The sequence below is a fragment of the Hippocampus bargibanti genome, linkage group LG18, assembly GCF_051943395.1.
Source record: "Hippocampus bargibanti isolate YZ-2025 linkage group LG18, ASM5194339v1, whole genome shotgun sequence".
Lineage (NCBI taxonomy): Eukaryota > Metazoa > Chordata > Actinopteri > Syngnathiformes > Syngnathidae > Hippocampus > Hippocampus bargibanti.
In genome coordinates, this window is record NC_142751.1 from 29687 (window position 1) to 54327 (window position 24641).

Consider the following 24641-nt stretch of genomic DNA (forward strand, 5'->3'; position numbering starts at 1 on the left):
TCCGCGCTGAACAAAGCCTGGCGACCGTGGGGAACACACTTCGCTACTCTCTTGGATCCAAAAATCACTCATGAAATCCTCCATTGTGGTAAAGGAGCATCCGTGCACGTTGAAGATTCTGGGCCTTTCTGAGCATTTCTGTGCTAGCCGCAAACAAAAGGGATGGTCGCCAACCAGATCGTGACAAATGTAGGGAAAGATGCCCATTTCACGGTAAGATCAGAGCATTGTCATCAAATGGTGAGTATATAGTTTTCTGTTCCTCATGATTATAGACAAACAGATGTATTTTAGATTATACTCAGGGGAGGCCACGCCATGCATCTATGACGTGCCAAAAATACAGAATGAAGGGTTCCCCCTCAGACCCATTGTTTGTAGCATTGACTCATCTACATACAATGTAGCCAAATATTTAAAAACTATCTTAGCTCCGTTGGTTGGTAACACAGAATATCACGTAGAGAACACCACAGGGTTTGTGGAGAGGATTAAAGACCTCATATTGGAACCTGAGGAAACATTGGCATCTTACGATGTGACTTCTCTCTTTACATCTGTCCCAACCCCAGCAGCAGTCTCAGTGGTGAGGATGAGACTGCTGGCGGACGTTTCTCTGCATGAAAGAACCAAACTTAAACCGGACCACATTTGCCAATTATTGGAAATCTGCCTTATTACTACGTATTTCCCAGGGAGACATTTTACAAACAAATTCATGGTTGTGCTATGGGCTCACCAGTTTCACCCATAGTGGCTAATCTGTACATGGAAGAGATGGAGAAACAGGCCCTCACATCCTTCCTGGGGACAAAACCTAGACACTGGTTTAGCTATGTGGACGATACTTTTGTCATATTTAAAAAACAAGAAATTCAATCCTTCGCAGATCGTATCCTTCGTAATTGTAAAGTAATTATAAAAGAGGACAGAGCACTAAAAACAGAAGTCTTTAGGAAGGCTACGCACACTGACCAATACTTACTTTTCGATTCTAACCACCCTTTACAACACAAACTAGGAGTTATCAGAACCCTCCAGCATAGGGCTAAACTAATACCAACAAGCGTTGAAGGTAGAGAAAAGGAGTCAAAACATATCAGGAGAGCACTCACAAACAGTGGGTACCCTCAGTGGTCATTTAACAAATATCAGAAAGAAAGAATAGGGAATGAAACCAAAAATTCTGAAGATACAAAAAGGAGAGTAGTAGCAGTACCTTACATTGCAGGAGTTTCTGAAAAACTACAGAGTCCTTTGGCAACACAAAATTCCTACTTATTTCAAACCGATAAACACTTTAAGGCAAAAATTAGTGCATCCAAAAGATAGGCTGCCAAATGAAAAACAAAATAAGGTAGTTTATTCAATACATTGTAAGAATGAAAATTGTAAAGAGCAGCACTTCGCAGAGGATAATACTAGTGGGCCTCAATCGGCAGTACATGTGCACCTAAAAGCTAGCAACCACTCATTTGACGACAATGAGGTTAAAATCTTAGCGAAAGAACATAGATGGTTTGAAAGGGGAGTAAAAGTGATTTTCATAAAACAACTAAATCATTCATTAAACCGGTTTAGTGGGGTGAGGTTCCATTTGGATCGTTCGTACAATAGCCTGCTTTGGCAACATAGGATTAGTAATACTGATGAGGTGATACCGGTCGAAGTGGGGCAATCAGGCCATTCGTTAGTCAGACAATAGGAACAATCAGTGGAGCTGCAGGGAGTAGTCCTCTGCTCCGCCCAACCTGAGAGCAGGGACCTATCAGAGCAGAGTCCGGCACCGCCATGTCTGGACAGTGGGGATATATATATAGGGCCTAAACTACCAATAAGACTTGTTTGCTGACGAAGTTTCTTGGAGAAGAAGCGAAACGTCCGACACCTTCAAAGAAGTACAGATGACGGCTGAAGAAAGCTTTTCATCGATGGACCACTCCTGTACGACTGAGAGCTTACACAGACGTAATGGTGAGCATAGTTTTTGCTTTTTTGAATGTTGCTGTGCCGATGACCATTTTGTGTTCGGGAGCCTTTTACTGAGCGAGTTGCTTGTTCTGTAGCCACAAAGGGACATAACTCTTCTTGTGCCCGGATAAATACAGAGGGTTGTGTCAGGAAGGGCATCCGACGTAAAAGCTTGGCCAAAACAAACATGCGGATCAAACCTCTAAAGATGGAGGACACTGATTTCACAGTCTGGGAAACAGTATTTTATTCATGATCGTAGTGACACTTATCAGAAAAAAACCTCAAAGGTCTGTCAATCAATCATGTACTTCTTCAACATAGACGTCATCAAAACGTGAGAGAAATTAGACGCGGTCTTGGGCGGTTTAGAGCGGGTGCTAATTATCAACGCTTGCCCACAAGAAGAAGATACAGAGAACGCAAGTAGGTAAAAGACAAAAGGTTTGTGACCTTTCAAATCAGTGTCAGTGAAATCAATTTTCAAGACAAATGCCAGTGTCTGAAATAACGTCTGCCGGACATCCGGGGCGTGCAACTTTTATGTTGGGCGTACAACTTACAAAACATCTTCGCCGGGGTGGCCGACAACTTTTTTGGAAGAAAAAAAAAACAAAAAAAACAAGAACAAAATATTTTTTTCAAATCAAACGTTTGCTTTATTAAATAAAGCAAAGGTTTGAACGATCAAAATCGGAATTATTCCGATTTTGAAATATTCGGTTGGTTTGGAACCTTTGGAATTTCGGTTCATTTGGCAATTTGCATATTCGGCAAGGCAGCCAATCAGAAGCCTGATTCGTGCTTCCGGACTCACCCGAGCGTTATAAGGTCATGCATTTGCGTATTTTCCAAAGTAGATGCACAGAACCTCAGCCCCAGAAGATTCAAAAGAAGCTAACAACATTTATGACGCTACAAAATAAATGTACATTATCCCGTGACTGTAAAGTTTAGAAATTAAATGTATGATTTATATTATTAAAAGCATCATGGAAAGAGGAGTTCACGTGGCTTGTAGCAGACAACGCAAACTGCATTGTGAAACATGCGGACAAACGACAACTGGAGCAAAATCATCAGAAAGGGATATTTACGATAAATTAAGCAAGGGAGAATTTGTGTTAAGTACATCCTTTATAATAAAAATCCTTAATACTTTACAACATTATTTTATTTTATTTTTTGCGATTAGTCGTCTTATTGTGTTTCAAGTTGGGAAAGGTGGGGCAGGTAACTTTTCAGAGTTGTCTGCCATGTGTCTGTCCGGTAACTTTTTGTCATGAGTTTCTGACACTGCAAATGCCAATTTTCATTCCAAGCTTCACTGATCTCGGCTGCGCTCACCAGCACAAATGTGTCTTTTCACCTGATCCTTACGAGAGAAACTTTGACCACATACAGAACAGCCAGTGTGAGTTTTTGAGTGCGCCCTAAATGTCTCTTTTCGAGGGAATCCTTTGCCGCACACTGAGCAAGTATATGGCTTCTCTCCACTGTGCCCTTTCGTGTGACGGTTTAAGTTGCCTTGGTGAGCAAATCGGTGACCGCAGACAGAGCAGGCAAAGGGTTTCTCACCAGTGTGTGTTCTTGTGTGTGCTTGGAAGTACCTTCGTGAAGAAAATCTTTTTCCACACAGCGAGCACGCAAAAGGTCTCTCGCCAGTGTGCGTTCTCGTGTGCGTGGTCAAAGTGCGTCTCTCGCAGAACCTTTGGCCGCAAACCTGGCAGGCAAAGGGTTTCTCGCCCGTGTGCGTTCTTGTGTGCGTTTTTAAGTTGGCCTTTGTGGTGAAGCTTCGGCCGCAATCCAAGCAGGCAAATGGTTTCTCCCCGGTGTGGGTTCTCATGTGTGTTGTCAAAACGCGGCTTTCGGAGAACCTTTGACCGCATACTGAACAAGAAAAAGGTTTCTCTCCTGTGTGTATTCTCGTGTGAATTCTCATATTTCCTTTGAAAGAGAATCGGAGGTCACAGAAGGCACACGCAAAAGGTTTCTCTCCTGTGTGTGTCCTCGTGTGCGATATAAGGTGTACCTTTTGAAAGAATCTTCGGTCACACACAGAGCAGGCAAACGCTTTCTCCCCAGTGTGCATTCTTGTGTGATTGGCCAAAGTGTGTCGATAAGAGAATTTTAGGCCACACACTGAGCAGGCAAAGGCTTTTTCTCCTGTATGTATGATGGTGTGTCTTCTTAAGCTTCCTTTTTGAGAGAATTTTTGACCGCACACCGAGCAGGCAAAAGATTTCTTCCCTGTGTGCGTAATTGTGTGTCGTCTTAAGCTTCCCTTTTGAGAGAATTTCCGACCGCAAACTGAGCACGGAAAGGGTTTTTCTCCAGTGTGGACAATCATGTGCATTTTCCAAAGAGACTTGTAGACAAAATTCTTCCCGCACTGAGAACATTTCCAGGGTTTGCCGTCAGCGCGACGTGTCGTATCACCTTCCGACAGCTCATCATCGTCATCAGTGTCAGGAGAGTCTGACTCCATGTCGTCACCATCTGACAGTGGTGCGAACAGGCTGTTTGCATGTGGTGCTCCACGGTGTTCGCCATCACCTTTTGTTTTCATGGCTTGACTTGAGCTGCTGCCTGGAGGCTGCGTCTCTTTTTTCTCACCCCCATGTGGATCTTCATCTTCAGTCTTCAAATGGACACCGGTCACTGCCAACTCTGTGAAATCTTCCTCCTCCTCTTTAATGTACAGAGGCTGCGGCTGCGCCTCCATTTTAACATCAAGGGCCTTCAACGCCTCCTCCTCCTCCTTCATGTCACTTAACTCTGGCTCCTGTGGCTCAGGAGCAAGATATTTTTCACTGGCGTCTGCACGACACAAGACAAATGCAGGTGGTTTAGTCATTTCAGGTGTTGGGTATTTGAGATATTTTCTAAAACTATTTTTGAAGTACGTTTGTATTTCGTTTTTCAGCATGGAAATACAAGATTATTCGCTTTTAATAATAATAATACATGTCATTTTTAAGCGCCTTTCAAAACTCTCAAGGTCACTTTAAAGTGACAGGATTATTTTTTTGTATGGGTGAATAACGGCAGCCACACGCGCCAGCGTTCACTCAGCCCGGAAGTAACTGATAGAATAGTAAGACAAATAGATAGACAGCTAGCTAGCAAGCAACTAGATAACTAATAGCTAGATAGCTATTGTACGGTATTACAGAAAAGACAAAGTGAATTGACTTTTTTGAGCACAATATTTCTTACTAATGTCGACATAAAACAAAGTCAAAAGACCAAAAAACTAAATAACAAATAATATGACAACACAGAGTATCCTTCATTCTTCAGCACTTGCTGTACCCTCTTTGTGACACTTTAAAGACATTTGTTTGTTTAAAGATCATTTGTTCTTGTGTTCGCCTCGGCCGTCGCCAACTGTCTGTGTCCTTTCACCCCCGACAAACAAGGGCGGGGGGGACAGGACTGTCAGGTGTCCTTGAGTTTTGAAAGGTGCCAAGAAATGAAATGAAATGGATTATGATTATTATTCTGGTGTTTTCTTTACACGATCTTTAGGGGTGTTCATTGTTTGGTCTGCCATTTTGTTTCACGTCTCAAGTACTAAAAGCTATCTATTCGCTAGTTAATAGCTATTCGCTAGCTAATAGCTATCTATTCGCTAGCTAATGGCTAGCTATTTGCTATCTATTCGCTAGCGAATCGCTAACGAATAGATAGGTGTATGTTGTGTATTGTGTATTTTTTTCAACCTATTCTATTGCCTGAGACCGTTGCTATCTATTTGCTAGCTAATAGCTATCTATTCACAAGACAATCGCTATCGATTCCCTAGCTATTCGCTATATATTCACTAGCTAGCTAGCTTGCTATCTATTTAAGTTACTTCGGGGGTAAGTGAACGCTGGCGCGTGTGGCTACCTTTGCTCACCCACAGAAAAAAAGAATCCCGTGACTGTAAAGTGACCTTGAGAGTTTTGAAAGGCGCTTAGAAATGAAATGCAATATTATTGTGATTATTTTGTATTCAGATGCTATTCATTAAATGTTGCAGCACATTACCTCTGCCTTGTGTATGAAATGATTGATCAACAAAGCTGTCCCGCCGCGAGACTGAGCTTTAGATACGCCTCTGATTGACGTGGAAAAAAAGGTTCATCAAGGTAGCTCAATCCACTCGCATGTGAGCAAAATCCGCTTTCAGCCATTGACTTCTTGACGTTCTGTTCTTATGTTTGATATAACACAATGCTGCATTCCTTATTTACAAAGCCATAGCCACAAATATGTCAATATGTATACATGTCAGTCTGGGACTGGGTGGAGTAGAGAGGGTGTCGAACGAATAGCATTTCATTTCATATTAATCGTGAAAACTGATCGGGTCACCACATAAATCGTTTTGACTACCTCTGCTTAAAAGTGTGACTTTTGTTCGGGATCACATTAAGACTTTGCAAAAAGAATCTGTGAACACAAATGGATCAAGCAAAAGATTTCTCATCAATATGGATGCTACAGCTGCATGTTTGCTTTCAACATTTAGCTTGTAGTCGACGTGTACATTCTACCATGATGTCCCTGATCCACTAGTGAAAACACACATTGATCCTCTCCTCTTTCATCTGGAACTGCTTCATGTGACAAAGAGAGTACAGAAAGTGCTTAAGAAGGAATGATTCTATGCGTCTTTGTGTTGTCATATTATTTGTCATTTAGGTTTTTTTTTTTTGCTCTTTTGACTTCAAGACGGCGCCGCGAGAGTGGCAGCCTATCCAGCAGCTCATGTTTTTCTACTTTCATTCCTTTGCTGCTGTGAAATGTCAATTTCTCTACTGAGAGACTAATAAAGGCAAATCCAATCCAATTATAATAATAACACATTTCTTAGCGCCTTTCAAAACTCTCAAGGACACTTTACAGTTATGGGATTTTTTGTGTGCGGGTGAGCAGCGGTAGCCATTCGCGCCAGCGTTCACTCTACCCGGAAGTGTGAAATTTGACGTCCTTTTGAGGAGATGTTTTACCGTAAACCGAGCAGACAAAACATTTTTCTCGTGTGCATTTCATTTTTACAATTGCCATGTGGGAGAACGAATGGCCGCAGTGGGGGCAGGTAAAAGGTTTTTTTTTCTCTCCTGCTGTAGCGTAGCATGTGTGTTTTCAAATGTGCGTCAAGGGCCAAAGTGTTCCCACACTAAGAACATTTCCCGAGTTTGTTGTCAGTGTGACGTGTCACATCACCTTCGTCATGACCATCTTCCTCGTTTTCATCACCACTGTGACAAGCGTGTGACACTGAGTCGTCACAATCTGAATTCGGAGGAAAGAGGCCGTATGCATGCAATCCTCTTTTGTGTCCATCACCTTCGGTTAGTAATTGTTTTCTGGAGGCGTTGTTTGGAGGCTCCAAGCCTTCGTTCTCCTCCCCATATTGACCTTCATCTTCAGTCTTCAAGTGGACATCAGTCACTGGTAACTCTGTGAAATCCTCCTCCCCTTGAACGCAAGGTGGATGCTGCTGCTCCGCTTGATTTGTGTCGAGGTGGCGCAGCGTCGCCGAATGCTGCGGATTCTCCTCACCTTTAACTTGAATAAGCTCAAAGTCCCGCTCCTCTTTCATGTCATGGGGCTGTGGCTGTTGCTGGTCAGGATGAAGGTATTTTTCACTGGCGTCCGCAGGACACAAGAAGAAAAAAAACAAACAGTTAGGTAAAGCGGCTGAGATGGACCATCATGATTATGATCAAATTTAGATTCCGATCATACGTAGAGTCCTAATTATCTTGCTGATATATTCTGTGACTCGGCTTGTCTAAACAGAGTTTATGATTAATATCACTTTTGTGGAATAGCAATTTATTGATGAACGACGTTCAGCAAACCGGCTAGGAAGAGGCAAAAAAAGGAACACATTTGCATGCATTTTCCATCCAGCCCATTTAATACCTCAAAGCTATTCCATTTTAATAGCCTTCGAAACCAACCCTGCTGAAACCGGCCCCGCGCAACGACATACGGGAAACATCTTTGGATGTTGACACAAGTCATGAGTGTCATGCGGTTCCCAAATGAGAATTTGGGCGACAATGAAGGCGTGAATACGTTTGAAGATCGACTGGAGGGAACAAAAGGGAAAAAAAGAGTGAACAAACCTCCGGGTGATTGTTCTCTTCTTCTGTTCGGCCAAATGCCCCATCGTACCTTACTTTCTTGTGAGCATTTTAATACGATAATCAATCACAACGCTTTTCACCTTACGCTTAGTTTTGTTAAGAACGGGGTGTTGAAAAGCAAACAAACATACGAGTCTCCTTTGTTAACGGCCGGATAGAAAAGCTCAACTAAAAGAAGCTAAAATAAGAAGAGCTAGAATGAAGTCGAAAAGCTCCGAGCACCCAAACGAGGTTCGTGAGAAGCAAGCATGTCATTCATGAACGTACCGTTCCAATCAAAGACGACTGTGTTGACTTTTTAATGCTCTGCGCGCATTCAGGGAGAATGGTTAGGCGTTCGGGGGACTTGGGTGTCACAAATAAAGGACGTCAGCGACAATCCAAGCGCGACGCACAATATACGGCAAGTTCACTTGGACAAATTTGACCCGTACAACTAAAACACGTGTCAACAAACGAGAGGCTTTTCGGAAATAGAGCAATTATACCAAGTCAAATGATATTTTCTGGAGAATGAGGGATAATAATCCAAACGTATGTGGCAAAAAAAAACGCTAACCGTCGGCTAATGGTGCAAATTTCGCAAACCTTCACCCACGAATTTTCAAAGCACGCATGAGTAAATGTGAAATCACAGTTGATTCCTCCAACGTGGAGTGTGCACGAAGTTGTTTACAGAATGCACATACGAGTGCAGTTGACTTTTCGTAAATGACGTGATATTTTGGACTCACCCCGGCGTTGAACACAGAATGACATACAGTGCATCTGCTTCCTAGCCTCTCTCCTTTTCCAACGTGGAAGGGCTGAGCAGCGCCTTCGGTGGCGAGTTTCATCTGAGCACTTTGTGAGTGCCGCTTCCGTAAAGTCGGGCAATACAAAAACCACCTCCCCATTTTGTCTGAGGCGGTTCTTATTTGATCTTGGATGCAAATAACACCGTGCTGGCTGGCTAAAAGAGCACCTGACACAGGTCCTCTGTTACGCTTTCAATTGGACCTTGGTCTGATGGTACACAAAAGATGTTATTTATTTGACGTTGCGTCAGGTTGTTGGATGCCTTTAGTGGATGTCTTCTTGTTCAGCTATTCATTATCCTCATTTGTTTTTTATTGGCTATTTTTGATCAGTCCTCGATCTGCGTATTTCCACCTACGCAATATCAATCGTCTTCGCCCGTCTCTCACCCCTCACACCACTGCTATCTTTGTTCATCGTCTTGTCACCTCCTGGATTGACTATTGCAATTCACTTCTCCTTGGTGTCCCTCAGAAACTTCTCCACAAACGTCAACTCGTCCAGAATTCTTCAGCTCGGATCATCACCAGAACCTCATCCTTTCACCACATCACCCCTGTCCTCCATGAGCTCCACTGGCTCCCGGTCAAATTTCGAATAAACTGTAAAATTCTACTTTATACATTTCAAGCTATCTGTAACCTTGCCCTCCCATACATTTCTGACCTTCTTCAAATTTCTATTCCCTCCCGTTCCCTCAGATCTTGTTCCTCCCTCCGCCTCCGTGTGCCCACCCCCCTTCCCATCTCAGACGATGGGGGACAAAGCTTTTAGCTGCTCTGCCCCCAAACTCTGGAACTCACTTCCTCGCAACATTCGTAATACTGATTCTCTTGCCACCTTCAAATCCCATCTCAATCCCACCTATTTCAAATGGCATTTTCTGTGTAGCTCTATCTCTCCTTTCTGTTTATAATTGTATTTTATTTATTACTTTATCTATCCTTGTCTGTGACTGTAAAGTGTCCTTGAGAGCTTTGAGAGGCGCTTGAAATAAAACGTATTATTATTATTACTTGAAATTTCATAAGTCTTCTTGTGCCGGTCCCAAGCCCGGAAAAATACAGAGGGTTGTGTCAGGAAGGGCATCCGACGTAAAAGCTTGGCCAAAAAAAACATGCAGATCAAACCTCTAAAGATGGAGGAGACTGATTTGCTGTGGCGACCCCGTCAAGGGAAAAGCCCAAAGGAAAAGAAGAAGATTAATACTTTAAATTTCCAAGAGGGGAAGGACAGTTAACAGTCTTTGGAATTTTGTGGGAGAAACTGATCGTGTCTCAGGCCTTGCCAGGTTTATAATGTACAGACATTTTATGCAATAAAATCTCACGTGTGAGAACATGGTGGCCAACTGGTAAGCACGTCGGTCGGCCTCACTGTGCAGAGGTCAAGGGGTTCTTGTGCGGCGAGTGCACGTTGTCCACACGCCGCATTCCAAAAACACCCACGCGAAGACCACTATTCCAGGATCGCCACGTAATCCATACGGTTGAGACAGTCAGTCGCTTCTCTCGTTGTGTCCAAAAACAGCAGCCTCTTTGGCGAGTCTCTTGATTGGAGGATATCGCATTCCCAGAGTTGAGGTGAGCATTGCTCACGCACAAAAGCATTTGTCGACAGAAGTATCACAGGTGTTCACGGCGTCGGCATACGTCTTCCACAGGAAAACGGCCTCAGCAAGTGTCATGAGGCGTCCTCAGAAGGTGAGGACATGGCGGCTAAGTTGGATTTTGACCTGAAACAAAAAAGCCAACCACGGCCTGGCATCAACATTCATGACAAGACGTCAAAGGTTCAAACATTTTCTTTCTAACCAGATTTGCTTCTTTGAAAAAAAGCACTTTTATTATTCAATTAAATAATACCATCTTTTTTTAATAAGCGTGACACCCACCTTTAATTCCCCAAAATTGGACCTGAGTCGGCAGCAGACAGACATTGCTTTTTCTAGAGCTGCCGGAAACAAATTCCTTGCGTGCTCGACATACTTGGCAATAAAGATGACTCTGATTCTTTTTGGCTGTCATCCACGAGCACAGGGGTGGCCAACCCTAGGCTTGTGAGCCGCATGTGGCTCTTTGGCTGTTTCAATGCGGCTCCCGGGCTTTCAGACGACAACCAAAACGCCTCGCTGATGGCGCTTCCGTTCAAACGTTTCTGAATATCCAGAACGAACCGCATCAGCCTATCATCAGTCCCGCTACTTGATTAACATCAACAATCAACAACTTGATTAACAACATCAGATGACTGGATCACCACTCGTGCGCAGAAATCTGTGCTAAGTGGTAAATGCTAAGTCCATTGCAATCGACCAAGAGCCAGCAGATTGGTCCCAAGTGGACTGCGGACAGTGGGAGGAGGATATTGGGGAGAAAAAAAAACATTTGTGTGTTTGTGTTTTTAGGTTTTATTTATGTTCGGGCACTCTGGCTGCTGCTCGTCGTGCATGCAATGTCCGTGTGTGCATAGTCATGTATGTGCATGGTCATGTGTGTGCGCGCGGGTCTGCGCATGTGTGTGCGGCTCTTTTATTTTTTATTTTTTTTATATGAAAAAAATGGCTCCTCATCTCTGACTGGTTGGCCACCCCTGCACTAATCATTTCGTCCCTGATCCATTGCTGAAAAGGATACTTTGATCCTCTCCTCTTTCATCAAGAACAGCTTCATGTCACAAAGAGGGTACAGAAAGTGCTGAAGAATGAATGACTCTCTGTGGTGTCATATTATTTGTTAGTTTTTTTACTTTGTTACTTCCGGGTTGAGTGAACGCTGGCGCGTGTGGCTGCCACTGCTCACCCGCAGGAAAAAAAAAATTCTGTGACTGTAAAGTGTCCTTGAGAGTATGGAAAGGCGCTTATAAATGAAATGTATTTTAATATTATTATTACTATTATTATTAAATGGTGAGTATAGTTTTTGCTTTTTTGAATGTTGCTGTGCCGATGACCATTTTGCGTTTGGGAGCCTTTTACTCAGCGAGTTGCTTGTTCTGTATCCACAAAGGGACAGATGTCATCTTGTGCCGGTCCCAAGCCCGGATAAATAGGGTTGTGTCAGGAAGGGCATCCGACGTAAAAGCTTGGCCAAAACAAACCTCTAAAGGTGGAGGACACTGATTTGCTGTGGCGACCCCTTGAAGGGAAAAGCCCAAAGGAAAAGAAGAAATGTGTGTGTGTGTGTGTGTGTGTGTGTGTGTGTGTGTGTGTGGGCAGGGGTCGAGTTCTCCTTATGGAAGGGGGAAAATGCCATGACAGAGGGCGGCCGGTTTCGCAGTGCAGAGGTTGTGAGTTCAAGACCCGGTCCGGCCTCCCTGTGTGGAGTTTCCATGTTCTCCCGGGCGCGTGTGGGTTTTCTCCGGGTCCTCCGGTTTCCTCCCACATTCAAAAAAAATGTGTGACAGGCTGATTGAACACTCTAAATTGTACCTAGGTGTGAGTGCGAGTGTGACTAGTTGTTTGTCTCCGTGTGCCCTGCGATTGGCTGGCAACCAATTCAGGTTGTTCCCCGCCTCGTGCCCGAAGACGGCTGGGATGGGCACCCCCGCGACCCTAATGAGGATAAAGCGGTCTGGAAAATGGATGGATGGATGCCATGGGAGTTATTTGTTTCTCGTCTCTTCTTGTCAAAAGCAACGGGCAAGTGTTTGGCCGCACCTGTTGTGGGTCATGTGACTCCTGACGAGTTGTCCCGCTTCCAAAGCTGCCATGAGGGAGAGTTCTCCAGCCAGGACGGTAGCACAGACCACGCGGGCCAGCTGCCGGGCGTTCTCGCCTGGCTGGTCTGGCCTGGTGCCTTGGACTCCAAGCATCTACCCACAAACATTAAAAAAAAAAAAAAAGGAAAACACTTGTTAAAATGAAGAAGTCACGGGGTGATTACTTTTCATCATCAAGAAGAAATGTGGTTTCTTTGCTGTCAAGGTGATTTGATATCCTTTTGCTAGGAGTCGGGAACCTTTTTGACTAAGAGAGCCATACAAGCTAAATATTTAGGAATGTTTTTCAGTGAGAGCCACGCACACACACACACACACACACACACACACACACACACACACACGCACACACGCACATATATATATGTACAGGTAACATCCGATTTACGACCGGTGCGAGTTACGACCACGACCGCCAGACACCTTTTTTTTTTAATTATACGGCTGGGACTGCTACGGTTGCAGCCCAGCAACACTGTTGAAATCTGCAGCGTGTGTGCGATGCATTTGGTAGAATAAAGACTTGAGATGGCCCTTCTTGTTTAGATTGAACAAGTAGGATGTTTATTAGCTTTGAGCAGAGAGCAAATGCTTCTCTCAGCATTGGATAAGAACTATTTTTTTATTGCTGTCAAAGGACCATATGTAGCGTTGTGGCTGCGTTGCCAGATCCGCTCAACATTCAGCATGCCTCATTTATTTTAACAGAGAATATTGAAACTGAGGATACAAAATAACTGTTTATTCACAAACGCGTATGACAGTTTTGGCCACCCAGCGCGTGATGCTGTTTTGCTATCTGTCACAATGACATCGGCGGGGGAGGGAATGTCCAGTACACAGAGGCGGGTGGGCGTCGGCGCTCGGGTCGAGGGTTCCCCCAAGGGCGTCCAGGGCGAAAGCCGAAGCGAGTCGGCCGTCGGCGCGACGAGAACGCCGTGTCGGCCCACGCCGCCACCACCTCTTTGAGACTTTTTTTCCTTCGGCGTCTGCCAAATCGGCAGTACATTTGCACCTAAAAGCTAGCAACCACTCATTTGACGACAATGAGGTTAAAATCTTAGCGAAAGAACATAGATGGTTTGAAAGGGGGGTAAAAGAAGCGATTCTTATAAAACAACAAAATCCTTCATTAAACCGGTCTGGTGGGGTGAGGTTCAATTTGGATCGTTCATACAATAGCCTGCTTAGGCAAAACAGGTTAGGCAACTTTCGCAATGCTGATGAGGGTCGTTATGCTGATGAGGTGATACCGGGGGGAGTGGGGGTAATAGGCCAGTCGTTAGTCAGGAATGTAGGAACAATCAGCGGGGCCACAGGGAGGGGTCCCCTGCCCCCCCCCCCCCCAACCTGAGAGTAGGGACCTATCATAGCTGTGTCCGGCGCCACCATGTCTGGACATTAGGGATATATAAATGGGGCCGATACGACCAGTCAGACTTTAGTTCGCTGACGAAGCCTCTTGGATAGGAGGCGAAACGTCCGAAACCTTCACTTTTGTACAGATGACGGCTGAAGAAACCTTCTCATCGTTACCTGTGTATGTGATTTCAATAAAATGTCAGCATGTATTATTTAAAATAACTTTGTTATAATACTTACCATTAATATGAATGGTTTTCTGCTCCTCCTGATTGATAAAAATCCAGCCAAACAATTGGAATGAAAGTCAACTTGCCAGGTCTATAGGCAAAGTTACTGCTCGTTAGCCTGCACACTGCTTATTAGCTTGCGCCCTTGCTTTCTGCTGTCTCTCGCAGAGTATACTGATGCTAACACTCGCATGGGGCTTGTCAAAAACACTCGCATTCGACTGTTTCATTGATGATATTGTTTCATTGCAAATTAGCAGAGCGTTTTCTCTCAACAAAGGCAAATCCTTCGGCGAAACCTGAATCGTCTTTTTTAACCGTCTCTTATTCAAAAGGGGGCGTACACCTGTTTAGACATCAACGGCACCTAAGTCATTATCATCCAATCAAATTGCGCTTTCAGCCAACCTTGGTCAGTGTCATCCAATCAAATTGCGCTTTCAGCTAACTGCAGCCTAATAGGGAAATGAACCTCGAAAAAGCGACAATATGTATTTTGTTTTATCTGCGAGCCAGATGCAATCATCAAAAGAGCCATATATGGCTTGTGAGCCATAGATTCCCGATCCCTGCCACAAAAAAAACAAAAACAACGTTTAGTTAAAAAAAAAAAAGAAACTTTCTTCCTGGAAATGTGATTTTTTTCCCCCCTCGCTTAATGACAATGACCAACGTGGTTTCCTGTCTTTATTTGTTACCTGCAGACAGGACTGCTGCGCCGGCAGGTTGGTGCCCCCGCCGACAGTCCCCAGCTCGATGGAGGGCATGGTGCAGCTGATGTAGAGGTCCTCACCATCGGAGCCAGCCACTTCCATCTGCGTGACGCAGTTGGCGCTGCTGACAGTCTGCGCGGGGTCCTGCCCACAACACAGCATCTGTTGTGAACCAACCTGAAGCCCTCCGCTTCATTTTTCATTGACAGTGACGAATCGTGTGCCACCGTCACCTTCAAACTCACTTCACTCTACACATAAAAGCCATACCACGGACATCCATTACCATGACGGACGGGATCGGGAGTCGGTTTTGTCATTTTTTTCTGTGTTTTCTGTTTTCCTGCCATTTGGCAGGATACAATTCCAAGAAAGTCTTCATCGCCATCTTCTTTAGGAATAAAACTAGATGGCAAGCTAGAAAATGGCTCAAATAACTTCATTGCGCACTCACTTGGCCGCAGGCGATGAAGATGGCGGCCACGATGTTGGCGGCATGTGCGTTGAAGCCGCCAACGCAGCCCGCCATCGCTGAACCCACCAGATTCTTGCTAATGTTGAGCTCAACCAGTGCAGCTGCGTTGCTCTTCAGCACCTCGTTTAACAAAAGACAAATACTAAAATCACTTCAATGCCAAGATCCCAGTGTCCCTTACTTTCAAAATCTGAGTAAAAAAAATACACATTTTGTGAACCCCTAAACATATTTTGTCAAAATATAGTTTAAAATATTTTTATGGGGGGGGGGGGGGGGGGGGTTATAACGAGAAAATCGGACTCAGCAAAATACAAGAAACTTGGGAAAAAAATTCTTTCAATTCTTCAGATGACGCGTGATTTAGGATGTCTTTATGCTTTGCTACCTCGCGGACCACCTTGGCAGGGACGGTGGCCTCGCAAACAGCGCACTTGCCGCGCCCCAGGATCCAGTTGATAGCGGCCGACTTCTTGTCGGTGCAAAAGTTCCCGCTGACAGACAGGACCTCCACGTCGGCATGCTGCTGCCGCAGTCGTTGCAGGGCCTTCTCGCAGCCCTGCAAACATCATCATGAGCTCCATCAAGGAAATGCATTTTTGCCAAATTCATTTCTATATTTAGGCCAAAAGAGGTGTAACTGTAACAAAGAAGTCTCAATAGAATCTTACACATACAAATAGAGAAATAAATAACCCAAAAAATAAATGCATCAATTCCCAGTGATAATTTTGCTTGAAACTAGACGGAAGGCAAAGAGAATCGCACTTAGTTTATCGATGAACGTGGGAAGCTACCTTGGTGAGCATGTTCATGCCCATAGCGTCTCCGGTGTGCGCCTCAAAGCGGATGTAGAGGTTCCTCCCCGCTAAGCCAACCAACAGTTTCTCCAGCCGGGCAAATCTGGTTGAAACGAAAGAAACAAAAAACAAACAAAAAAACGTGGTCAACAGCCTGGCGGCAGGCTTGACGACGCAACAATGAGCGGCTCGGGCGCAACGTCCGTCATGGCACCTGCTGGTCTGGTCAAAGGCGTCTTTCATGACGGCCAAACCCTCCTCGCTCTCCAGCCACGCCTTGACCTCGGCGGCGCGGCAGGCCGAGGGCAGTCTCACGGCGGGACCCCGAGTCATGCGGTCAGAGAGCACCCTGCTGCGACAGCCCCCGCTCAGCTGAGACAACCCAACCCAAGATGAAAATGACAAGAGCATTCAAATATTGCAAGTTGACTTGAATTTGTTATCGTTTTCATCGACTTGGGGAGAAACAAAATTTGTGATGTTTTATTTGTTGCGTTTCTGTATTTCTACTAGTTTGTACTCTAGAGTTTCTTCATTGCAAACCTTTTTGACGGACTGGCCAACTTTTTTTCTCCCTGTGCTTTTTCTTTCACGAGTTTGAAAAAGGTCGCCGCGTGACACGGAGCAGCACTTACAGAAAGAGCCCGGCAGCCCCGGTTGGTGCTCGCCACCAGGCAGCCCTCGGTGGTCGCCATGGGAACGTAAAACTGCTTGTCGTCCAGGGGCAGCGGGCCGGCCACACCCACCGGCACCGGCATATAGCCGATGACGTTCTCGCAGCACATGCCCATCACCTGCCAAACGGGAATGCGTCAAGACCGAGTCCGTTCCAAACAAAGGCGGGAGGGTGAAGGTCGCCTCACCTTGGCATAATCGTAGTTTTTGTACGGAAGTGACGACAAGGCGGCAGGAAACGGGAGTCTGCAAGACAACATCTCCCTTCTGATGGCCACACCCCTTTCGGGGGTCTCCAGCACGGCGTCCAGTTTATAGTTGAGGATGTGACGCGACGCCACAAGGTTGATCACCTCGCCGTCGCTGAGGCAGCGGGACCCTTGCTGGAAAGATGCCAAGCCGTCGCGGTCGGACACCCCAGCCCCCAACTAAACCTTGCCGGAGTCGGGTCGGAGCTCACCTGCGGATTGGCCAGGATGTCCAGACATTCCTCCAACGTGCGTGGACAAGCGCCAGATTTGGAGCCATCGGGCGAGGTGGTCTCCGCTGTGGATGACGTCACAAAATAGGATGAGATTAGCCTTTATTAGCCGCACACTGGAGAAATTGACATTTCACAGCAGCAAATTTTCTGTGACGCTACACATCAGTCTTGATCACTCAAAATGACCCGGAAAACCTTCTTTAATCAATTGCAAACATTTATACTTTCCTCTTCAGAACTATTTGAATCATATTCTTAACTGGATGCGTAACAATAAAGCATCTTCTCCGAACCTGAAGCCATTGTTTTGATTCTCGAGCAATGCAAGACGTCTTGGCATGACATCACGAACTGGGGGCGGGACTTTCTGAAAATGCCCAATTCGCAGCTCAATTTTTTGCAGATTTTGGACACTTTAAGTCATTTTTATTGGTGTTTTGCATTTGACTAAAAATATCAGCCTGCGTGTTTTGGGTATTTTACATGCTATAAAACGTTTTTCTGATGTCAGTTAGGAAACAAAAAAGTGATGGCGGGTGTCCTTTAAGCCTTAGAAAATTAGAAAGTAGAAAATTATGTTTTATGGGAACTAGTAACGGATTATTCTCTTTTTAATGGTTTCCCATGGAAAAATTATTTGTTTGGATACACACTTTTCGCCTTACACACTCTGTACGGGAACCAATTAAGTTCGTAAGCCAAGGTATCACTGTACATTTAATTTCTAAGCGCCTTTCAAAACTCTCAAGGTCACTTTACAGTCACAGGATGAGTTTTTCTATGGGTGAGCATCAGCAGCCACATGCGCCAGCATTCACTCTACCCAAAAGTAACTCAAATAGATAGAAAGCTAGCTAGCTAGCTAGGCAATAGAAAACTAATAGCTAGCCAGCTAGATGGCTAGCCAGCCAGATAGCTACATAGCTAATAGATAGCTAGCTAGATAGGCAGCCAGGGAGCTAGTTTGCAAATAGATAGCAAATAGATACCTAGCGCGATAGCTAGCTGGATAGAGAGATATATAAGTCAAGAAATATTCACACTAAATGCTGAATGCCATGTTTACAAATTTGTCAAAATGGTAGTGAGGCGTTTCCGAACCATGCCTAATTGTGACATCATCATTGGGCTAATTAACATAAATCATTGCACATTCAGTAATCCAATTCCTGTGAAATAAGTAATTTCTGGAATAGATTCAATTATTTACCGTCCTCCTTGCACAAACGTTTGGAGTGCGCGGCCGCGCCGCGATTGGCCGAGTCCAAGCCGCGATAGCCGTGGGCCGCAGGCGAGTCGCCTGCGGCATTCTTGATGGGTAGCGATGACTCGGTCTCACTCTGCTCAAACAAGACGTACTTGACGGCAAGCAGCAGGGCCAGCCCCAGCGTGATCACCTGCTCCATGTCCACCCTGAGGAACGCCAGCGGCGGGATTTGGACCCATGTGCACCACCAAATAAAGAAATGTCGTTTTTTTGGTCCCAAGAGCACAAAAGCAGCCAAAAGGGTGTATTTCCCTGCAAATAACCGATGATATGTTTCAAACAGAAAATGCGGCCAATGTCTATGAGGGGAGAACTCGAATTTGGTTCATGGTTCCCATGCCGGCTTGTGGGCGAAGGCATCAGAATTGATGTGTGTGTGACCCATGAAATAAGAAAGCCAAATTCAGTCCAGTGGGCCGTTTGGCAAATTAGACACGAGCCTAAAATTGAAGGGGGCGGGGGGGGCGTACAGTGATACCTTGGCTTACGAACTTAATTGGTTCCCAGACAGAGTGTGTAAGGCAAAAAGTGTGTATCCCAAAAATTAATTTCCCATAGGAAACAATTAAAATGAGAATAATCCGTTCCCGGGTGCCCATGAAACAATTTTCTACTTTCTAATTTTCTAAGCCTTAAAACTACATAAAATATACTTTGTTTTATGTATAATAAATGTGCTATGGTATTATAATTAGAGAAATAAACCGTACTGTATAATAAAGTCATTTTATTTACCTTTGTGATGGTCGTTGATGGCTTGATGGAATGGAGTGGCCGGTTTCCTCAGCATTAAACACTTGATGAGGAACGTAGCCTTCTACTTTCACCATCTTGAGGAACGATCCCTTGTAGGTGCTTTCTCTGCGATAATTTTACCTAGTTCCTCATCAATCGTGTTCTGTTTAGCTGGGTTGGTAGCTTTTTGCATCAAGTGTACAGGTGGTTTATGCGGGTTATTTGTGGAGCCTGATTGATGGGATATTTTAACCTTGCAGTCTACACTCTGCCTTTGAACTATCAAAGTTAAAACTCTCACTGTCATCTGCCTGTCTCTTTAATGTTTAAACCACCTCCCCTCACTGCTGCATTCTTGACCAATCACGTGGCTTTAACCAAAGACTGGGGGCGGGGAATAGAGGACAAAAAAAGGTGGCTGCCATTTTCTTTTTTGGAGAACGGCCTCGCTCTCTGTCTGTAACCCCCACACCCTCACTGCTGCGTTCTTGACCAATCACGTTGCTTTAACCAAAGACTGGGGGCGGGGAATAGAGAACAAAAACAGTCGGCTGGAATTTTCTTGTTAGGAGAACGGGCCCTTTCGCGAACGACATCACTCATTGTGGCAGCTCCGTGAGTATCCCGGAAAATAGTTCATATGCCAAGGTAAAATTTTCATCAATTTAACGTTCGTAAGCCAAGGGGTTCGCAAACCACTGTACTTGTTTTTTTTACATTTGATGTTGCCAATTGAGGAAGAAAAAAAAAAACAATGACAGAAAAAGACGACAATCTTACTGTTGATCGGACTTTTTTTTTTTTTTTCTCTCATACCCATTCAGCTGCAGCGGCCGCATGGAGGAGTCGCGCTCCAGCGTCCTGTCCGCGGAGCCCATCTCCGTCCGGTTGTGGGCCGGATGCTCGGCCGCCAGTCGCGCGTGAGCATGGACCAGAGCGAGCCCCAGCGACTTTAAAGACACACGTGATGACGTCGCAGCGTGCGCGGACAAAGTCCCTCCCGCTACCACAACTCACCATGATGAGCTTGACCCTCTGCGTCACAGGATTGGGCTTGTTGTGCTCTTCTTCGGCCAGAACGCGGGCAAAATGGCTCAGCTGCCAGATGGGACGACCCTGGTGGCTTTCCATCGACAACTGCACATGGCAGAGGGAAAACGGCAACATAAAACAGCAAAGACTTCCGACAAGGCATGTGGAGAGTTCCTGAGAAGGTGACCGACTGCCAGGGAATTACGATTCCACTGTACAATCAAAGTACTACGTCGCCACGCGCAGGGAATTCTCAACTGGCTGCAAAATATTGGGAAGAAAACAATCCTATTTAGCGGGAAAACAAAAGTGTAAGGTGGGTGGGTGGGATGTGAAGAATGATAAAAAGAACAAAAACTGGCTCAAGTGCAGAGTTTAAAAACCGGAAAAAATAACTTTGGACACCCATCAAATTTGGATTTTCCACGCTTGTGTTGAAGTTTCAATTTGGATCAAAGAAGGTTTGGGACCAGATACGACATGGATGGAAATAGGAAGTTACTGGTAGCCATTGGCTTCCAAATATGCTTGTGGGTGTTTTACTTGTCTCCTACAAGAGTGCCCTTGGACATTTCAGCAAATAAAACAGACGAGGCTTCAACATTTTTAAGCGGATCAATGAAATGCAAGTCAACATTTAACTACCTTTGAACATGACTTAACTGTGCACACAAGGGCCTTTGACCTTTCGTCAATTACAGAGTACCTGTTTTTGTTTTTTTTCCAGGGGGGGGGGGGGGTGAGCGTGGGGAGGAGAGGATGCGAGCCCTGCTTCCATTTGTGCCAGAAAGTGCTCAACAAATTGTGATGAAACTAACCTCGAAGCACCCAAACTCCGTAGTCGCAAATGGTCTCTCCTTGGTGCGAGAGACAATCTGCTCTCATCTACTCTAATCATCCATTTCATTTGTAAGCACATTTAAAAACTCTCAAGGACACTTTCCAGCCACGGGCTAGGTTTTTCTGCGCGCAGACATCCTGGCGGTCATTTTCAACCAGCTCACCTCAAGGACCAGCGAGACGCAAGCAGGGAAGAAAGTCATGAAGACAAAGTAGTTGGCCAGCACCGAAACACAGCCGAAACAGCACATGATCTCCAGTTGCGGCACACCTGGACGAGATGGATTCCAGTCGGGGATCTTAACTACTTATGGGGGTCGGCGGCGGGTCCTACCCGACACGGTGCCGATCCCGATGACCAGACACTCCACCAGAGCATCCAGCGTGAAGGTGGGGCCCAAGATGGCCATGCCCTGGGAGATGTTGTCCCTCACCTCGTCCTAGGGCGAGACACGCACGCAACCACAAACGCCGTGAGCCCAGCGGCGTTCAGGCTCCCCGCCTAACAGTTGCCACGTTCACCTGAGAGTTGCTGCTGAGGGCAAATTTGGCCAGCGTGCAGGCTTTGGACAGGTCGATGAGAAGGAGGAAGAAAGGTAGCGCTTCACTGGGGGGAGGAAGAGCACCGCGTTGGAAGCAAATAGTCTTGAGGAGAATGGGGAGTCCCCACTTCACTTGTAGTATGTCTTCAAATACTATGTCAAACTTCAGTTTATACTATACAAGTGAAACTTGTGTCATTCATACATTCATTATATCTCATTCAAAGAAATACATACATACCTAGACACAAAAATGTCCATTTGAAATCAAATAGTTCAATTTCAGGACTCATCAAAATGTGGCCAACTGAAAAGTTTATACATGTCCAGCACGCAAGATGAGTTGGGGCTCCTGTTGCCTAAACAGGAGCCCCAAACACTATGGAAAGGCGTGTGGCACCGCACGAGTATAATCATAATCATAATACAGTAAAGTCTCGTTATATCGATATCGGATATATCGATAGTCCCGGTTATATCGATACTATTTCTATGCACGCATGGAGAAAATTACATGCAAACAGGGTCGGATATATCGATAGTCCCGGTGTTATCGATATTTTTTCGGACTCCTTTGAATATCGATATAACGAGACTTTACTGCAATACATTACATTTTAAGCGCCTTTCAAAGCTCTCAAAGGCACTTTACAGTCACAGACAAGCATAGGTACTATAATAAATACAACACAATCACAAATAGAATGCAATAAATAAAATTACAATTACAGCTCCAGTTGCTCCCAGAGAGGCCCGCGGCTCTGGCACGTTGCTGGCACTGGCAAATGGCCTCTTCTTTTTCACAATACCCCATCGATTTGCGATGGGGTGATGGTCAGGCCTGTTTGTCGGCCAGTCAAAAACAGCAATACCACGGTCCCGACAACAGGTACAGAAAGCTTTGAAGCTGCGAGCTGGTACCAAGTCCCGTCAGAAAATGAGATCTGCATCTCGGCAGATGCCCTCGCTGAAACTAAGGCCTCGCATAACATTTTCACAATACGTATTTACATTCTCAAAGAGAGTGATTTTTACCCAATGAGTTTTCAGATAGAATCATCTAAATCAACTTTTTCAGCATGCTACATTTTCTGGGGCGGACGAGAACCTGTGCGATCAATGGGGACCACTTACTTGAGGCCTGTCAGCTCTCTGCCAAAGAAGTGGATGACGACCGAGCTGAAAATGAAACTGGAGAATAATGTAAACAAGCCGGCAATACCTATGCTCCCCCACAAAAAAAGGGAGAAAAAAGGGTAAAAAAAAGTCAGTAAGCTTGAATGGCAGTGCAAACGTCTTCAGGGATGCCGCGATACCAACCGAGAATGTACTTGGAGCCCAGCTGGCGGAGGTTCCTGAACTGGAAGTAGATGTAAATGAGAGCCACGCAGCGCGTCACGGTCAGGATGATGGTGTCACTGCTGTGGGTCGGCTGAAAAGAAGAAGCCGTATCATCAGGTTTCGGGCCCTCCGAAACAAAGCCCGGGCCTGAAGAGAGAGCATCGAAAAAGTTTCACCTGGTGCTCCACTTTGGGACAGTGGTTCCAGCTGCACGCGTGGCTGCTGGCGGCCAATCCGTTCATGGACATGAGGCAGACAGTGAGCGCCAGGGTGCCGATGATCACCTCCCACGGGTGGGCGGCCACCAGCAGGCCGTGGAGGCGGAACAGCCTCGCCAACATGCTCTGTGGAAACAAGGACGTCAACGGCGAGAGGCGTTGTGCCAGTCACGGCTCACTGATTGCGTCCACGGTGGACTTTTCTATCAAAATTGACTGAAAAAGAAAAGTATTGCGTATCAAGCAGAGCTAAAGTGATGAGTGGTAGAATAAAATACGATATGTTGGCGCAGAAAATCAGTGAAGCGTTTGCCCTTGAGTGCCTCAAAAGTGTCTGGTGGTGGGGGTTATAGAGATCGGTGACAGTGGTTCACGCCAGTGCAGAGTTGGAGCTACGATGACGAGAACGGGATGCTGTTCCACAGGGTTGTGCAAAATTGCAAAGAGACTACATTAAATCACTTTATATACGACACTACCACACTTGACATACGTCACTACCTCACTTTACATTAACACTACCTCAATTTATTCAGAAATTACATGCATTGTCTGTTGTCAATTGTATGTCTTTTGGGCCACGTTATAAGTGCCTTGCACGCTAGGTCTGAGAGGACATAGATTCATAGATTTAATCTGTGCTGTATGTCATGCATATTAGCATATTTGACAATAAAGCTGACTTTGTAATGTGTTGCCATCTTGTGGACGGTCAAGTGAGTTTGGGAGCGAAACGGTGCTTTTGAGTTGTGTACGTTTTTACTCAGACGCAGATTCGAATCCCTTCAATTTAAGTGTCATAACTGTAGTGTTCACACCTAACTCCCGTCCGAACAATCATTCGGCAGAGTGAGGCTAGCTACTTCTATCGTCAAATTACAAAAGAGGCGAGCCAACGTTCGACGAACAGCTAACATGTCGATTCCATATAAGTGTATAGACCGAAACACCGTTTCATACAGAAGGCCAGTAAATTTGAAAACATTTGTGGCGTCAACAAGAACACACGGCGAGAACATGAATGATACAGCTAGCGACCTAGCGTTAGCATTAGCAGCCGTCCGTCACGCCTACATTGGTGACGTCGTCCTCGCCGGAAAAAAAAGTGATTTGATCGGTACGCGGGTGCCAACGATCCCTCGAAAGAAGACAGTTAAAACATACGCACTCGTGAGCACGTTTTCTGATCCTCAGTGAGTTGTTTCCATCATAATGATCCGACGTCCACGTCGTCGTCCGTTGGCGTCAGTAAGGGTGAGGAGCTACGGAGACAGTAACCCGGAAGTGAT

The 24641-nt window shown here is 45.3% G+C and overlaps 2 protein-coding genes across 4 annotated transcripts; both read right to left on the reverse strand.

Moving 5' to 3' along the window:
• Positions 1–1409: 1409 nt before the first annotated feature.
• LOC148884116 (uncharacterized) lies at positions 1410–10047 on the reverse strand. Of its 2 annotated transcripts, XM_089019860.1 has the most exons (4): positions 8388–10047; positions 7189–7613; positions 4004–4791; positions 3785–3918 (listed from the first exon to the last, which is right to left on the reverse strand). In XM_089019860.1, the coding sequence occupies exons 2-4, from the start codon at positions 7565–7567 to the stop codon at positions 3910–3912; spliced, it is 1176 nt and encodes a 391-aa protein (XP_088875986.1). In that variant the 5' UTR covers positions 7568–7613; positions 8388–10047; the 3' UTR covers positions 3785–3909. The 2 variants fall into 2 exon arrangements, with proteins under 2 accessions (XP_088875985.1, XP_088875986.1); XM_089019859.1 differs by having other exon boundaries at positions 1410–4791.
• A 148-nt stretch (positions 10048–10195) lies between these two features.
• LOC148884117 (3-hydroxy-3-methylglutaryl-coenzyme A reductase-like) lies at positions 10196–24641 on the reverse strand. 2 transcript variants are annotated; one of them, XM_089019858.1, is made up of 21 exons: positions 24521–24641; positions 23311–23478; positions 23114–23225; positions 22928–23015; positions 21774–21858; positions 21586–21691; positions 21416–21522; positions 20397–20516; positions 20196–20329; positions 18670–18790; positions 18588–18636; positions 17354–17439; positions 17082–17276; positions 16854–17012; positions 16433–16590; positions 16216–16321; positions 15807–15977; positions 15398–15538; positions 14929–15087; positions 12577–12731; positions 10196–10653 (listed from the first exon to the last, which is right to left on the reverse strand). In XM_089019858.1, exons 2-21 carry the CDS (start codon positions 23473–23475, stop codon positions 10602–10604), a joined length of 2469 nt encoding a protein of 822 aa, XP_088875984.1. In that variant the 5' UTR covers positions 23476–23478; positions 24521–24641; the 3' UTR covers positions 10196–10601. The 2 variants fall into 2 exon arrangements, with proteins under 2 accessions (XP_088875984.1, XP_088875983.1); XM_089019857.1 differs by having other exon boundaries at positions 18588–18790.

Bases quoted from the DNA above. Each gene is read 5' to 3' on its own strand.
- LOC148884116 (XM_089019859.1), bottom strand. From the start codon at position 7,567: ATGAAAGAGGAGCGGGACTTTGAGCTTATTCAAGTTAAAGGTGAGGAG. The intron at 4,792-7,188 runs GTGATGTGACAC...TGTGTCGTGCAG, and splicing joins GGAAGATGGTCATGACGAAG to ACGCCAGTGAAAAATATCTT.
- LOC148884117 (XM_089019857.1), bottom strand. From the start codon at position 23,475: ATGTTGGCGAGGCTGTTCCGCCTCCACGGCCTGCTGGTGGCCGCCCAC. The intron at 20,330-20,396 runs GTGAGTTGTGGT...GTGTCTTTAAAG, and splicing joins AGAGGGTCAAGCTCATCATG to TCGCTGGGGCTCGCTCTGGT. The intron at 15,539-15,806 runs GTAGCAAAGCAT...TTGTTAAACGAG, and splicing joins CTGCCAAGGTGGTCCGCGAG to GTGCTGAAGAGCAACGCAGC.